This window comes from Mytilus californianus, unplaced genomic scaffold (genome assembly GCF_021869535.1).
Source record: "Mytilus californianus isolate M0D057914Y unplaced genomic scaffold, xbMytCali1.0.p SCAF_6, whole genome shotgun sequence".
In the NCBI taxonomy this organism is placed as follows: domain Eukaryota; kingdom Metazoa; phylum Mollusca; class Bivalvia; order Mytilida; family Mytilidae; genus Mytilus; species Mytilus californianus.
Genome location: NW_026262712.1, coordinates 93,587,186 through 93,605,285, shown reverse-complemented (window position 1 = coordinate 93,605,285; position 18,100 = coordinate 93,587,186). Strand labels below are relative to the sequence as shown.

The 18,100-nt window shown below is 30.9% G+C and overlaps 1 protein-coding gene across 3 annotated transcripts in view; it reads left to right on the top strand.

Annotated features, from left to right (window-relative positions):
* LOC127706976 (recombining binding protein suppressor of hairless-like) overlaps positions 1–18,041 on the top strand; it is a 54,306-nt gene extending 36,265 nt beyond the window's left edge. For all 3 annotated transcript variants that reach the window (XM_052211720.1, XM_052211719.1, XM_052211718.1), the window contains exons 5-14: positions 361–456; positions 3,103–3,268; positions 3,980–4,154; positions 5,075–5,212; positions 6,150–6,262; positions 8,270–8,410; positions 8,972–9,127; positions 10,056–10,159; positions 11,981–12,062; positions 13,795–18,041. In XM_052211720.1, coding sequence (XP_052067680.1) covers positions 361–456; positions 3,103–3,268; positions 3,980–4,154; positions 5,075–5,212; positions 6,150–6,262; positions 8,270–8,410; positions 8,972–9,127; positions 10,056–10,159; positions 11,981–12,062; positions 13,795–13,968 — 1,345 coding nt within the window. In that variant the 3' untranslated portion in view covers positions 13,969–18,041. The remainder of the gene's footprint in view (positions 1–360; positions 457–3,102; positions 3,269–3,979; positions 4,155–5,074; positions 5,213–6,149; positions 6,263–8,269; positions 8,411–8,971; positions 9,128–10,055; positions 10,160–11,980; positions 12,063–13,794) is intronic.
* Positions 18,042–18,100: the final 59 nt, after the last annotated feature.

Genomic DNA, 18,100 nt, shown 5'->3' with positions numbered 1-18,100 from the left:
TTAGTGCCTTAGCAAGGATCATACAAATAAATTGTAATTTTTAGTTGATGGGTCTTAGGTGCATCATTGAAGACCACTTTTATAATTTGGTTTTAATTAACTTAATGTAAGCTGTGCATTGACTGTCGTGTACATCGTATTGAGAATAATGAGAAGTCCAGGCTAAGTTTACTAGACGATAACAACAGGAAAAACCAAGCAGTTACAAAATTACTCATCCAGAAAATGTAAATTGTTTCTTGTTTTAGGATTTTATCTCTGTAACAAAGAACATGCAGCAAATGATTTTGTTAGAAAATTAATTTCTCATTAAGATTGAAGAATAATGCCTTTATGAGGATTTGTATTAATTTTCTTTAGGGAGGCCATGAGACAGTATGCCAAAGATCGGGGAGACCAAATACTTGTGATATTACATGCCAAAGTAGCTCAGAAATCTTATGGCAATGAAAAAAGGTATGTAGCTTATATAATAAATATAAATACATAAACAATATGAAATCTTCCAAATTATACTCTAAACCTGGAAATTTTCGCTGTCTTTATTTTCACGATTTGCAAACTGACTCTCAGTTCGCCCCGTTTTGAATTTGGGATTGATGGGTGTCCTTTACAAATTGTTTGACTTTGAAACTCTTTAAGTGGTTCAGGTATCGTGAATCAAATGTTAAAAAACCAATCATTAACTGACTGTCACGAGTGTTGTTTATTATATAATTTCCGCTTGCTTGAGATGACTTTCATTTGAAATCAACTTTTACTTTCTGATACTGCCCTTCACTTAGAAATAAAATCTGCAAAATCATTATTATAAATTGCCCCTGTTCATAAACCTATTGGCATAGGTTCATGTGTGGTATTCATCCTTTGAATAGGTTTCCCTTGAGAAATTTGCGGAAGTTTTATTTTCACGCTTCAATTCTAACCATGAAAATTGTGAAAATTTGTCTGTTTACAGTAAACTCATCGATTGAACATCACTCAGCTTGTGTATTATGGAATGATTTGATATTTTGTCTCAAATTTTATATTTTTGTCGAGCCTGCGACGTTTGTCGCAAAAGCGAGACATAGCGATCCGTCATTCCGTCGGGGGCGGCGGCCACAAATATTCACTCTGTGGTTAAAGTTTTTGTCTCGCCTTGACGGAGTCAAAAAGCGAGACATAGGTATGCTGTTTCCGGCGGCGGCGTCAACAATGTTTTAGTTTGTGATTAGGTCTAGTTCATGGTGAACCACTAGTGGTAGGTCAATGATATTTGGTATGCAGTTGTATTAGCATTGGCACATCTCATTACTATGGAGATTATTTGGCCCCGCCCCCTCAGTCAAGGTCTATTATTGTCTTTGAAACTTTTCATAGTTTACATGTATTAGTTTGTGATTAGATCAATTTATGGGGAACCACTAGTGGTAGGTCAATGATATTTGGTTTGCAGTTGTATAAGCATTGGCATATCTCATTTCCATGGAGATTATTTGGCTCCGCCCCCTTAGTCATGGTCTATAGACTTTGAAAATTTTACTAAGTTTACATGTATTAGTTTGTGATTAGGTCAGTTCAAGGGGAACCATTAGTGGTAGGCCAATGTTAATTGGTGTTCAGTTGTATAAGCATTAGCACATCTCATTTCCATGGAGAATATTTGGCCCCGCTCCCTCAGTCATGGTCTATTTACTTTGAAACTTTTGCATAGTTTACATGTATTAGTTTATGATTAGATCAGTTTAAGATGAACTGCTAATGTTAAGTCAATGATATTTGGTATGCAAATTTATTGGCATTTGCAAGAATCGTTTCCATGGAGATTATATAGCCCCACCCCTGATCATGGTTCATTGACTTTGAAACTTTTACATAGTTTACAAGTTAATGTTTGTGTTTAGGTTTGTTTAAAGGGAACGACTTATAATAAGTCAATGGTATTTGGTATGCAGTTGTATTAGCATTGGCACATCTCATTCCATGGAGATTGTTTAGCCATGTACCTTCAGTCATGGTTCATCGACTTTGAATATTTGCATAACTTACATGTTAAAGTATTGCTATTTTAATTTCAACATTTGTATTATCAAAATTACAAAAAAGCGAGACATATCTCTGTGATAACAGTTTATTGAAATTTTAATAACTTTCTTAAACTATCCTGCATTTCAACCAAACTTGGACAGAAGCTTGTTTATGATCATAAGATAGTATCCAGAAGTAAATTTTGTAAAAAAAAAATCCTGTTTATCCGTATTTTACTCATAAATGGACTTAGTTTTTCTGTCAGTTAACATGACATTCACTCTGTGGTTAAAGTTTTTCAGATTTTAATAACTTTCTTAAACTATCCTAGATTTGTACTACACTCGGACAGAAGCTTGTTTGTGGTCATAAGATAGTATTCAAAAGTAAATTTGGTTAAAAAAAAAATCCTGTTTATCCGTATTTTACTTATAAATGGACTTAGTTTTTCTGCCAGTTAACATTACATTCACTCCGTGGTTAAAGCTTTCAAAATTTTGATAACTTTCTTAAACTATCTTGGATTTGTACCACACTTGGACAGAAGCTTGTTTATGATCAAAAGCTAGTATCTAGAAGGAAATTTTGTAAAAATTTATTTCCTGTTTTTCCGTATATTACTTATAAATAGACTTAGTTTTATTCCAGCTAACATTACGTACAGTCTGCAGTTAAAGTTTTTAAAACATTTATTAGATTCATAAACCTTCTTGGATTTTACCAAACTTGAACAAAAACTTCTTACAATCAAAAGATAGTATCTAGAGGAAAATTTTTAATAATTTTTTCCCCATTTTTGTTGAGCCTGCGACTAACAGCAAAAATAGGCGAGACACTGGGTTCCACGGAACCCTTACGAAGTTTTAGTTAAACTGTGTATGCTATTTTCAGATTTACCGGGCATATTTTGATAAAAAAAAAGGAAATTTGTTTATTATACCCACTGAAAATTTACTTGTTTTACCTTATTTCCGCTTCTTTATTAAGGAATGATTTGAATTTTTCTGAATTGTCTCTTGATAATACATAAATATGTTAGTTGACTATTTTCAGTATACTATTAAGAATTGTTTGACATGATCTTTGTTTCAGATTTTTCTGTCCTCCTCCATGCATTTATTTATTTGGGAACGGTTGGAAACGGAAAAAAGAACAAATGGAAGCTGAAGGAGCTTCAGAAACAGAATCTACTGTTTGTGCCTTTATGGGAATTGGTAATCCTGATCAAGAAATGGTGCAGCTTAATTTGGAGGGCAAAGTAGGTTGAGTTTATATTTTAGATAGTGGAATTATAAAAGACTTATTGATATTTTGGTGGAATTTTCTAAAGAACTTTTATTGACATTTTGGGTTACCAAAATTGATAAACTAGAAAAAAGAATCTGAACAGTTTTTAAAAAAAAACTTCTCCCTGCAAAAGATATGAATAAAAGAAGATATGGGGAATACATCAATGATTCTGCAACCAGCAAATTTCAAAAGGCCACCTAGTGTAAACAAAAAATGACAAATATATTTTCATACTTTGCCAAATATGGTTTATATCATGCTATTTAAGAAAAATATATAACAATGGGTCACCAAGCTGGTTTTCAAGCTACATGTTGTAAAAATTTTGGTCACCTTACTATTTTTCTTGCAACAATACAAAATAGAAAACTTTTTATGTCCATTCCTTCATAAAACTAACTTGTGTTATCTTCCCTTGCAAGGCTAAGTTTAAAAAAAAACCAATAAAAACTGTATTTATAAAAGAAGTCATAATAATAAGATAAAACTGCATAATTTTCTTCATTTATATGAAAAGTTCTTCAAATGAATTTGCATTACTGCCTCTAAATTGCTGATTTCATTACAAATCTAGATCCATATTTTTCTTCTAATTTACAATCCAACATGTCTGAAGACCAAATACTACCTTAACTCACATATTTGCTAATCATTATAACTCATTTTATTCATATTTCAGAATTATTGTGCAGCTAAGACATTATATATATCTGACTCGGACAAAAGAAAACATTTTATGTTGTCTGTTAAAATGTTTTATGGTAACGGACAAGATATTGGTGTGTTTTCTAGTAAACGTATAAAAGTCATATCAAAACCATCAAAAAAGAAACAGTCATTGAAAAATGCTGATTGTAAGTCTATTAACATATTAAATATTAATTTTGCAAGACAAATAATATACTGCTTCAATTGGACAATTGGCCTAGTTTCTCATTAATATTTTGGCTACCTTTCAAATAAAATAAGGAGGAAACAATTGTCAATAATGTCGATGTATTATGATGATTTTTTCCTGGTTATAATCTGGATTTGGCTGGTATTTTAATGTATGCCCCTCAGTCAAGCAAACAAATTATTTGCTATAATAGTATTATAATTTGTCAGCACTTCATTCATGTTTATTCATTCTAAAAGGTTTTCTAAAGTTCTTAAACAGAACAAAGATATGCTGTAGTTGTGCAGTTGGGTTGCTGATTTTAACCTTTCCAGAGTCAAATGTTTCCTTTGAAAATTACTATTTTGTATGCACTGTAAAGTACATCTGATTTAGATATTAAAAGTTTTTAATTTTTTTCTCATAGGGGTTAATTAATATTCATTTTTCTTCAAGGAGGCTCAAAATACTTGTGAAAACAGGGATTTCAAATCAACCGAGTTTGACATGACTGAAAAAATGCATTGGGCATAGAAGAATTTTACAGGGACTGACAAAATACCTCAACATCTGAATTTTTGACACAAGACTTACTGTATACTGAAAAAAAAATCTTAAATTTTTAGTTCTATGTACTCAATTCTTATACAATAGATTAACAGTAACATACCTTGTCAACTGGTTAGACAGTTTGTATAGCAAAAAAGCAATGCTCTGTCCATGTTCATATATTTATCATTCTTATGTAGTTGCTCAAGTAGAAAAGATAGAACTTCAATACTTTTATTAAAAGCACTATAAACCTTTGGTTTTCTAGAAATTTTGCATTCAGATTGACCGGTTGTTAGTTTTTCAAAATGGTGTAATCAGTTGAACATGTATTTTATGTATTTTCAGTATGTATAGCCTCAGGGACACAAGTGGCATTATTTAACCGACTGAGATCACAGACGGTCAGTACTAGATACCTCCATGTAGAAAATGGTAACTTCCATGCCAGTTCTACACAATGGGGAGCTTTCACTATACATTTATGTAAGTAACATTTTCAACAAGTAAGCTCAAGTATGAAAGGGGTTTATATTTCTAATCCTCATCATTGAGTAACTGGAACATTTTCAGCATTGAGCCAAAGATCCATATCTTCCTAAATTGATTGATTGTTGATTGTTTTTTGTCTAGTAGCAAATGTAACTTGCATATTCTGGATAAGAACAAAAAATACAATAAACCAGTAAGACTGATCACACCAGGATCTCTCATTAGTTTTCTTAAATATTAAAGAAGATTGCACCCTCCATTAGAGTTGATGTTTCCATTCAATTAGGCAAACCTGTTTATTTATTCTTCCTTCACAGCAAGGCAATGACTCCTTTAAAATGATACCAACTGCCATACTAGAGAAGTTCAGGTTGTGTTTGATTTTAATGTACCTGTTATTTTTTCAACACTCTTTTCAGTATCCCATACTTTTCCCTAGTGTTTATAAGGGATGTACTCTCATCACAACATGTCTAGTATAAGGTAGTATATTGATAAGGCCAACAAAATATAGTTGTGTTTCTGACTCCCTATCTACCATACATTTTTATTCCAACCCTAACACATCTTACGGACATTTTTGGTTTAGCACCTTTAAAGTCTAGATATTTTTTTGTTAAGCACTGTTTTAGTTCAGAACATTTCCCTCTATGCTCTTTGGGTAAATACTTAAGAAATAAAATCCTTTTACCAACCTACCCTATTTTTTTTGGCGAGAAGGATGCAAACAAGTATAATTCTTTCTGAGGCCTGACTTTAAAGTCTTCTAATTTCTCCTGTCTATCAATCTCTGTGATAAAAAGTACACACAATAATTGTACTATCATAATGTCAAGATTTATGTATGCTGTCTATTCATACTTGACAAAACTGTGCTATGGTTAACTTAGTAATAGTGAAACAAAATTTAATAACAGAACTTGTTTTTCAGTGGATGACAATGAGGGTGAATCAGAAGAATTTACTGTGCGTGATGGTTATATACATTATGGTTCTACTGTAAAACTTGTGTGTTCTGTAACAGGCATGGCTCTACCTCGACTAGTAAGTATATCTGTGGTTCTACTGTAAAACTTGTGTGTTCTGTAACGGGCATGGCTCTACCTCGACTAGTAAGTATATCTGTGGTTCTACTATAAATCTTGTGTGTTCTGTAACCGGCATGGCTCTACCTCTACTAGTAAGTATATCTGTGGTTCTACTGTAAAAATTGTGTGTTCTGTAACGGGCATGGCTCTACCTCGACTAGAAAGTACATATATGGTTCTACTGTAAAACTTGTGTGTTCTATAACAGGCATGGCGGCTCTACCTCGACTAGTAAGTATATCTGTGGTTCTACAGTAAAACTTGTGTGTTTTGTAACCAGCATGGCTCTACCTCAACTAGTAATTATATCTGTGGTTCTACTGTAAAACTTGTGTGTTCTGTAACAGGTAAGGCTCTACCTCGACTTGTAAGTATATCTGTGGTTCTACTGTAAAACTTGTGTGTTCTGTAACAAGCATGGCTCTTCCTCGACTTGTAAGTATATCTGTGGTTCTTAAAGTTGACTAGATTAGGGTTTTGTCACAAACCAACCATAGCAAATGTTTCAGTTTTCATAGCTTACAAATCTTTACATATTAGTCGTAAATAACAGTAAAAGATAATGTATAATATATGTCGAAAGACTGCAACCAAAAAACACAATAAAAACAAAAACAGCATCTTAAGGTAAACATTCAGTCTTCAACAATAGACAGGTATTCTCACTAAATGTGAAGCTCTAAATGGGCAGAGTACAGAAAAATTTGGAATAAATATAACAGAGAATACGAAAAAGATCTGCAATTAACACCAAAGTCCTTAAAAAAGACAACCAAGGTCCTGACTTGGGACATTAAGATGCGACTCAGTTAAAGTGTACTTTAACTTCTTATCTACCACAAGTACCTTTACAGTTCACTACTACACACAGCTGTTTAGTTAGCTACTGCAGCTGAATTGTAGGTTAACTACCAGAGATAATTTGCAGTGAGAGAATTTTTCACAAATTGTTAAGGCTGTGTTATGAGTACTCTAATTAAATGTTTAATTAATCAGTATTTATTGTATATTAATTGAAAAATGAAACAAATACCAAATCAATTTCTTTCTTTTCATTATCAAGCTTGAAAGCTGCCGTAAACGGACGTAGAAAGTTTTCAAATTATTTGTCCATGTTTGGCTTCTTCATCCTCGGATGACTTGCAATCTTGTTCCGACAGTGAGAGAATTTTTCACAAATTGTTAAGGCTGTGTTATGAGTACTCTAATTAAATGTTTAATTAATCAGTATTTATTGTATATTAATTGAAAAATGAAACAAATACCAAATCAATTTCTTTCTTTTCATTATCAAGCTTGAAAGCTGCCGTAAACGGACGTAAAAAGTTTTCAAATTATTTGTCCATGTTTGGCTTCTTCATCCTCGGATGACTTGCAATCTTGTTCCGACAAGCTAAATTATCCCTTCCTATACTTCCAATTTTGCTTTCTAATTGCATAAATCCTTCTAATTCTTCACTTTCTGCTATACGATTTGAACAAAGAAGCCCATTCTTCCGCCATTGTTTTAATCTCATTCTGAACACGTGTAAAATACATCATAATTAAATGTAAACACACACTTTTTATAGAAAAGGAATGTACGAGTTGAAAGATTATTCATTTGTAAAACCGAATTTCATTGGTTCATTTCGGGATTCCCCAACAGTTTTGTCCAATCTAAAGGGTTTTAACAGTGGTATATTTTACGGAAATATCAGTCACCGGGACTGCGTAAGTGTATGTTTACAGCGGATCTATCAGTCACTGCGAATACATGCTTGATTATGAAAGCGGATTTATCAGTCACTGCGGATAGAACGATGATAAAAACCGTGTATATCCATCAGTGGTAGTTTAATTTGGTGTCTAGCATATCAATAAACTTCATTTATTTTTATTGAAAATATTCATTAATTGTAAAGCAATTTCAGTATTAAAAAATTTGTTGCCTTGAGTCTTAATATATTTTTGGTGCTTTTAGATAATAAGGAAAGTAGATAAACAGACTGCCATATTAGATGCAGATGATCCTGTCTCACAGCTTCACAAATGTGCATTTTATATGAAGGACTCAGAAAGGATGTATCTGTGTTTGTCACAGGAGAGAATAATACAGTTCCAGGTAATTATTAGAATTCCATCTCCATGTTAGTCCAATCATAGACATGTTAGATGTTTTGGTGTTCAATACTTTCAGAAATTATCTTGTTATATTTTTTAATTTATTTAAAGACTATGTTATATTTGTTAAATTCAACAAGTTTTTGAATGTGTCTTTTTTTATTCATATCAGAAATTACATAATAAGTAGGGTGGATGTACACGAGGCAATGCAACAAATCATGGAAACATGCATAATTGTAAGGAATGTTTTGTTGTGATTTAACACCCTTACAGTTTCTGAAATGGCTTTAGAACAAAACCAAGACTTTGCAGAATATTGTCAGTAAAAAATTCTAAAGATCATAAAATGTGTAAAAGACAGATTTTGGTGTTGATGGCCATTCTTTAATAGTCTCAGTTTAATTTATTTATTACCTAATTCATAAGATGATTCAGAACTTAACCTATGTTATGACTCTTGTCTATTGTTGGAGATTGATCAGATGTTGACCACTGAATTGCAAATACCCATCTTATTTCTATTTCTCCATTGATATATATATCTTTTACTATATTATAGGCAACACCATGTCCTAAAGAACTAAACAAAGAAATGATAAATGATGGTGCTTCCTGGACAATTATCAGCACATCTAAAGCAGAATATACATTTAATGAAGGCATGGGACCAATAAAGTCCCCTGTTACACCTGTACCTGTCGTTAGCAGTTTACGGGTAAGTTAATCAAATGAGAAAACTGTCAAGTTCAGCAGCATTCACAAAAGAAGAAAAAAAATGAAATTTGTACATGTCTTGTTGGAACATTTAAATTCTTTGGATAGAACAAATATGACGATTCTGATATGTTTTAGCATAGTCAGCATGTTTTACTGTGTGCCCCACTTACCTTGAAAAGTTATCAGAAAAGAAAAGTAAGCAGCTACCTTCAAGTTTAGAAAGATTTGCTTTTACTTTAAACCCACTGGACATTAAAGCAAATATTAATCAATCAATCTTATAATAAAAAAAAACACACAAACATTTAAAAAAAACCATTAGTTTGCATTGATGCGATGATGTCATCTATGTTTGTATTGCTGACACCAAAACAATAAAATGAAATACTGAGAATTAAAGATCTTGTTTCAAAATTTATACATTATTAAAGCAGATAGATATTTACAACATAAAATTTTTTTTTAAAAACACTGTAAACCTAACTATGATTGCTACTTTATAAAAAGAATAATTTTTTAGGGGAGCACAAATGAAAGGCAATGTCAGATTTACGTCAGTGATATTGCAAACCAAGGACACCTATATATTTTTTTAAAAGACATATAGATGTCAATATAATTTCTTCTACAATAGACATGTGTCTTTACAACTAATCAAGCACTTAAATGCCCTGATCCAAGACGTGTAAAATTTTTCCATGGAATTGTTACATGTTTGTTGGACATACCATTAACAAAAATTCTGACCATTGATTTAGCTTGACCTTCATAGTATTTGGAATAACTGTTTCCTTGAAATTGATCTTGAAGAAGGTTTAGTTTGAATGTGAAAAGCATTGTTATCCTGATATTGTTTTACAGATATGTTTGTCTGAACTCGTAAGTTTGTTTGAAGTTTATCTATATATTGATGATTTGTATTGTAGTTAAATGGTGGTGGTGATGTAGCCATGTTAGAACTCCATGGAGAAAATTTTATCCCAAATATGAAAGTATGGTTTGGTGATGTCGAGGCTGAAACTATGTTCAGGTAGTTATAATTTTATTTCATAGTTTTGCTGTTAATATAAAAACAAGGAGATGTGGTATGATTGCCAATGAGACAACTTTCCTCCATAGTTCAAATGAAGTGGATGTAAGCAATTATAGGCAACTGTACGGCCTTCAACAATGAGAAAAAAACCATACCGTATAGTGGGCTATAAAAAGACCCCACAATATGTCTTTTTCATTGATATTTAATTGGTGAAATGTTCTAAGAGGAAAAAAGGAAGAAAACGCCAAATACATATCTATTGAAATAAAGAACAGCGGCTCTTTTCACAAAAAATCTTAAGAGTAAAAATACTCGTAAGTCATACACATTTCAGTATAACTTACGATCAATTTTAATCGTAAGATTTTTTGTGAAAAGAGTCGCAGGATCTTAATTTAAACGTTTTCTAGTGGAATCTTTGAGGAGAATTGGTTAAGAAAACTGTTCAGGATTGATCGCTGTACACTTCCTTTTATTGTTTTTTTCGCAATACATTGAATACAAGTGGTTGTATACTTACTTATTATATCTGTAATCAATTTATCTACTAAAACATTATATTACTGCATAGAAAGAAATAAAAGATCTCAACAATCAGTTTTAATCCCAGAATTCAAAAAATTCTTCTGTTATAGAAAACAGATATTTAATAAAAAGATAAAGGAAGAACCTATTATGTTGATTTAAGTATGTTTTGTACTGGTATTCAAAATTACCAAAAGTTTTATGACTGACTTCTTTTTCAATAGATGATATATAAAACATCAAAATTATGGAAAGATAAAAAAAGTTCTATACACTTGTTTTTGAGATACTAGTATTAAACTAAAAATTAAAATTTCTGCAAAAAATTGCTGTTTGAATTTTCATATGAAATAATATTAGTAGTAACAATGATATATGATAAGTATAAAAGAGATTACAAGAATTTCAAGATATTTAACCTGAAATGTGAGATACAAGTTGTTATGATATGTTGTGAAATATAGGGGCTGCTTTACAAAAATTTGCAATGAATATATATATCCTAGTGAAAGGCCAGAGGGGTTGCAAAACATTTAAGAAAAATTTTAAAACATGAGGAGCCAACATCCTAATTAGCTGTTTCAGAAAACGCTTTAACCAATTTCCATGAAACTGGTGAATTGCTTATATCTATTGACGTGAACTCCCTTTCTTTTTTTATAAATTTTATATTTTACTTTTCCGAGTTATGGGGTTTTATTCATTAAAAGGGGCGATTTTCAAGTTGTTTTATTCATTAAAAGGGGGGATTTTCAAGTTTTCGGACAATAACTCAAAAATGCTGTGAGCAGTTTTCGTGAAACTTTGGTGAATTGTTTATATCTATTGACGTAAGCTCCCTTTCGATTTTTATAAATTTAAGATTTTACGTTTCCGAGTTATGGGATTTTATTCATAAAAAAGGGGGGATTTCCCAGTTTTTGGACAATAACTCAAAAGTGCTTTGAGCAGTTTTCATGAAACTTTGGTGACTGTTTTATATCTATTAAAATTACCTCCCTTCAGCTTTTTATAAATTTCTGATATGACATTGAGGAGTTATGGAACTTTATTCATTGAAAAAGCGACGGGCGCATCATGCGCTCAGGGCGCAGCTCTTTATTATTTTGGGTATGAACAATGAAGTTACCCATAATCCTTTAAATGCTGAAAAAGCAATTTTTTTTAGACTAAAATATGCATTGTCATGGTTATGAACCAAAAATTGTTATGTTACAAGTGTAACTAACACTGTCTTAGTTAAGTGCTCCTGTTTAATACGACTGCTATAGTATTGATTGTATTTTATAGGTGTGATGAGAACATGTGCTGTGTGGTCCCAGATATATCAGCATTTAGAGCTGGCTGGAGATGGGTTAGACAACCATTAGGGGTAAGAACGATGTGAACTGTAACATTTTAATCATCATATTTGTACATTTAATTGGAAAAGATTGTTTTGATGTGGTACAAGGACAGTGACATGGTTTACACAGGCTTGAAAAAGATTGAGTTTAAGCCTGAGAAAACATTTTCTTCTGCACAAGTTGCATTTTGTCTATTAGTCACAGTTAAAGTGGCACTAGCTGTCAAATTCATGTTCACCGATTCGACTCAAATTCTCATATTTGATTTATAACAATGTAAAACATTTATCCAAACTATTAAAAGTCTAAAATAAACAATTTACAGGACATGGACTCGAAAATATGTAGCTTTGTTTCGTGAGTAACTTAGTCTAGACGCCATCTAATTAACTATCGAGTTTATCTTGGAAAACCTCTGATGGCCATATAAAGGATATACACATAAATATAGATATAAATAGATTAAGCTACTTGTGCAATTGGCTTTTTTCTAGGTCTATTTAATTTTATATTATAGATTAAAAATATATGTTAATCATCGTTTTTACCTGTAAAAGAATGAATTTTTGTGGATTGAATCAGTCAATCAAATTATTTACCTTTGTTTCACTTTCAATGTTGACATTCTTTTCCTTTAAATAACTGATCACGCACGATTTATGTGTTATCCATTGCTAGCTAAGGGGTTAAATTGAAGTTCACATGAATACGGATTCAATGAAGTCGAATTTTTCACTTGCAAGTGAATAATTCATCATCAATGTTTCTTAGCTTATTTTGACAAAATTGAACCATATTTGCTGCTAAAAGCGAATCATTATTTCACTATTTTACTTACATTACTGATTGAACAAAAAAAATCATATTTTAGATTTTTTATATATCTCGTAGCTAGTGCCCCTTTAATCTTTTCTAAAGGGTTTAGTAATAAGAATAAAAATTGCTTTCAGGTTTCCAACTATGAACAAAAAAACATACTTGTTAAATTACAAAGAGCAAGATTTAGCCCTAACTTCAGCAAAACCTTTTTAAAACCATTATGAAATTTTTTTTTAATTAACGAAGTTAAATGAAATAACTGTCAAATTGTCTTACAAATAGCACACAATCTCTTGCCTGACTAAATTATTGTATAACTTGATAAACAATCACATGAAGCCTTGATATGAAGTTAATGTATTATACCCCACTTACATAGTGGGTGGGGGGGGGGCCTCGGTGGCACTCCGGCTTTCTCCACGAAATAGCCCAAAAAGCGGTGCTTAAAAGTGGCCTTAAAACACCAACAATCAAAAATCAAATCAAATCATAGTGGGTGGTATACTTTTACATATTTTCCCTACGACAGCTTCTGTCTTAATAATTTTGATGCCCCACCTACGATAGTAGAGGGGCATTATGTTTTTCGGTCTGTGCGTCTGTTCGTTCATCTATCTGTCCTGCTTCAGGTTAAAGTTTTTGGTCAAGGTAGTTTTTGATGAAGTTGAAGTCCAATCATCTTGAAACTTAGTACACATGTTCTCTATGATATGATCTTTCTAATTTTAATCCAAAATTAGAGTTTTGACCCCAATTTCATGGTCCACTGAACATAGAAAATGATAGTGCGAGTGGGGCATCCTTGTACTATGAACACATTCTTGTTTTTTATGCTTAGTCTGTAACTTCATAACTGTATGGTCTACCAAGTAAGCAACTTTTAAATCTAAAAAGTTAACATATTTATTTCATTTCTTCATTATTTATTTATTACTATAGGTTCCTGTGTCATTAGTAAGAAGTGATGGAATTATATACTCTACTGGACTGACTTTTACATATACTCCTGAACCTGGCCCACGACAACATTGTCGAGACATTGACCGGGTATTACACGGAAATTCATCGAGTCCAGACTCAACATCTTCTGGTAACTTTAGCAACCAAGTGTAATAAATGGCAATTTCTTCCAATATTTCATAGTGCTTAAATAAAGGTCTGCTTCACCTGGAGGTCAACCATGCAGACAGAATACAATCATGTGATTGTCATGTGATAGAAGAAAAAAACCATGTAGTTTGAAACCTTGTAACACTGCTGGATATTTAAGTAAAAGGAGTAGTGATCACGAGTTTAAAAGTTCAAAGGTCGTTTCCTAAACTACTGTATACTGGAATTGGAAGTTATTGAGTACATTATATGATAATCGTAAATAAAACTTTTGTAGCTGTCTCCGAACAGATTGACATTTGTTAATTGATGATTTGTTGACATGACTACAAAGTAATGTTTGACAGACAATGTTTATGAATATTTTTGACATATATGTGATAATTAATTATGAACAATAGAAATCATTAGGTTTCATAATAGAATGTATATTTAAAATTAATATCTCTAAATATTTCATTGGCAGCATTTACTTACTTTGTAAAAAAAAAAGTCATTCATACAAATTTTGATTGTAGATTTTTATGGTTGTTTGAACTGAGAGGCCAGTTCTGATACTTAATTTATACATGTAATCTACTACATGTTCATGATATAATTCCTTAATCACACTTATGTATGCACCAGGGTTACTTTTTCTTACTGTGGATTCTTTATTTTCGCTGATACCAATTTTTGTGGATTGAGGGAAAATTAAATTTTTCATGGACATTTGATTACTTGGTTTTGCATAATTATGCCTGCAAATATGCCACTTGAAAATTTGAACTTCATTGAACATTTAAATTAGTGGTAGCTTTACACACCGAATCCACGAAAATTGGAATCAAACTAATTATAATGAATCGAGAGTAATTTTGATAAGGGATTAAATGTTTTACCTAAGTAAAAGTCTAGTTCAAACAAAGACCCATTCTAAGAACAATTGTGTGAAAAAATTAACAGTAAAATGTACACATCTGTTATTTTGAATAGATAAATTTCACATTCCAGAAGGCAAAATGGCCACTTTTTAAAAGTAAAGAATTGATAGGGCTAAATCATAAAAACAAATGTCATCAAATTAAAGTAGGTTTCATCATGAAAGAGATGCAGACATAATGCATGAAAAACTATAAACCTCATATGATTGTTTATTTTTTTGTTTGTTTTTACAAGTGCCTTTTCAAGGTGTCAGTAATATAAATTTGAAAATACTTAAGTCTGAAACCGCTATGATCATATGACTACAGTGTACATAGTGAGACTTTCAGTGTTCAAAGACTGGTTAAACTATGCTGATGTGTTGGAGTATTTCTTATGTAATTTTGAAAAAAAAAACAGTGATTTAGTTCTGCAACTATTGTTGATCTCACAATTATTTATGTCAGTAATGTTTTCTTTGTTAACAAAAGCTGTTTCAAAAGAATTACAATTTCCTTTAGAATGGGGAAATAAATCTCTATTTAATGGGAGATAACTCAGGAAAGACATTTTTTCTAGAGGTGCTATATTTTGCTAAGTATTGTTTATTTAGAGGCTTTCAGAAAGACTGAAAACTAGTTTACCAAAAATTGAACACATGAAATAAGGAAATGAGTTAATATCTTTGCAAGTTAATTGTGAAGTTAATGTTCAAATACACATTTTTTGGAAAACATTTTCCCAGCAGCATATTTTTTCTTGTATGAATATGTCATGAAATTTGGTATTTTTGCATTAATTGCATAAGTGAATAGATAAAATCTTTTGAATGCAAGCTTTTTTTCGGTGTCAACTAAAGATATGTTTGTTGTACTTTTCTTGTGGAAATTCAACATTTAAAGGAATAATAGTTTCAATACAGTAAAACTTACCTGAAAGAAACATGGCTCTGATTTAATGAGTTGATATTGAAAGGTATTAAATATATGAATAATAGGAGATGTTGGGGCAACCATTATGAATAACTGTGTTCCTCACTGTTGTTATATGCTCAGAAATATAGATCAGCAGGTGGTTCAATTTCCCAATTTAAGGGGTACAGAACACCTAAGGGAGTAAATTCTTTAAAAATTAGCTGAACGTTTTAATCACATACTATTGGTTACGAGAAATCGAACTTCTCAGTGATGAAAATGAGTGTATGTTAAACTGCTATACATTCAAAGAAATTATTCCTGTAAATTTGTTTTTTGTGCAACAGTTCTATACATTGTCTTTTCTAATGTGCCATTGAATAAATTCTATGAATTTTTCTATGAATTTATAAATAAAACTTATATTTTTTTAGATTTATTTGTAACATATCAGTTTTATTCTGTTAAATTACGTGTTCTGGGTGGAAATAGAAAGAAAAAAGATTGGAACCTCCAGTAATGGTTTCTCAGATTTTATCATTTTGATAATTTTAATTATTAATTGATGCAACAAATGTTATCTGCTGTGTTGGAAATTTGAATGTTTATTCTTTTCAGGCAAAATGCTAGCCAATTTACTTTAAACAGAAATATTAATATTCGTGAAAGGCACTTTCAATCTTCCTTAAGACATATCATTAGCTATTTAAAAGTATTATAATCATTTTGGTTTAACATTTTCAACATATTTCATAGAAATCAACATAATTGTTCTTCATACATCTCTTCTAAATTTCTAACGAAAGTCTAAGGCAGTCCTCAATTAAGTATTCCTTGTTGAAAATCTATAATTCCAAATGTATAGTGCATATAGTTACAGCAGTCCCCATTTTAATAAAGTATTACTTTAGATTTTGGCTATGGACTCGGTGAATTATATCTTTCACCAAAAACAAAATTATTTACCTATGGTTCTTTTATAACAGCTGGGGTTGCATCTATTGCATAAATCTGATGCATCCTGGGAAAAATATATAGTATTGAAAGCTTTTGATGAAATACCTTTTGAAGGGGACATAACTCTTCATATCCATTGCTGTATAAAATGAGTCAAGTGTTGATAAAACCTATCGATTTATTGTTTCAAAGTTGGTAATGTATTTTTGTAAATGAAGAAGGCGGTTATGTAAATATAGAACAAAATCATATTTAACTTTTAAGGCTCATTGATTTTCATTTATAAAATGAAATAAAACTATCATCAATTTTCATTTAATTTGGTAGAAATAAAATGTTATTTATATAGATTAAAAAAATTATCTTTACATTTAAATAAACTTTTAATTTTGAAACATGACACAAGTTTTATTTACAAATGTATATTTTTATGTGTATATTTTGTATAAATGAATTTTATCCAGTATTTTTTTCTCCATTAAGTGCCAGTAAAATAATGTACATGTGCTCATTTAAATGTAACCATTGTGTATTGTCATTGAACATTTTGTTTTCAATAGTCACATGTGTAAACATGTATGTTTCCCTTCTTTTATTTGTTGAAGCTTATCTTTTTAAAGATTTGTTTTGTTATTAACATGATTACATTCATTTCAGTGGATTTTTTTACAACTTTTACATTAATATGCCATTTTGTTATAAAACACAATTTTTGTTTCAGAACCTAATGAATTATGGGTAATTTTTTCAAAAGTGTACAATAAACCAATTTGATTGGTTAAAAATGTTCCAAACAATGGAAATTCAACCAATGATGTGATTTTAAAATTATTTTGGGGTCCTAAGAATGAAATTACCCCTACTCCTTTAGATTCTTGAATGGTGAATTTGAAACAGTCTCTCATCTGACTAAGTAATGTTTAAGATGGATATTTTGCACAATGTTTTTTTATTTAGAGTTATAAAAATTAGTTCTGTTAGTATTTGAATTATTTTTGGTTGTAATTGGAATATAAAGTAAGTGAGAATTCTGTAAAAACTTTTAAAAGATCTTCATTGAAAAAAAAAGCAAACATTCAAAATTATAATGTTGACATTAATTTTAATATGTAAACATTTCATATCTAAAAAGTGTTAATTAAGTCTTACAAATTAAGTAAAAAAAAAACAATCTCGCAATGAAATCTTTTATATTTCATATTGTAGTTCTTGTAAAATCAAATCATTTAAATGAAAATAGTCATGAAATGTTTCTTGCTTATGTAATTACCACATGTTTAGATAAAACATTGATTAAACTTGCTTCAGTTATTATTGTATTTGGGCATTGTCAGCATGATAACCTTTTGATCTCCAATGTA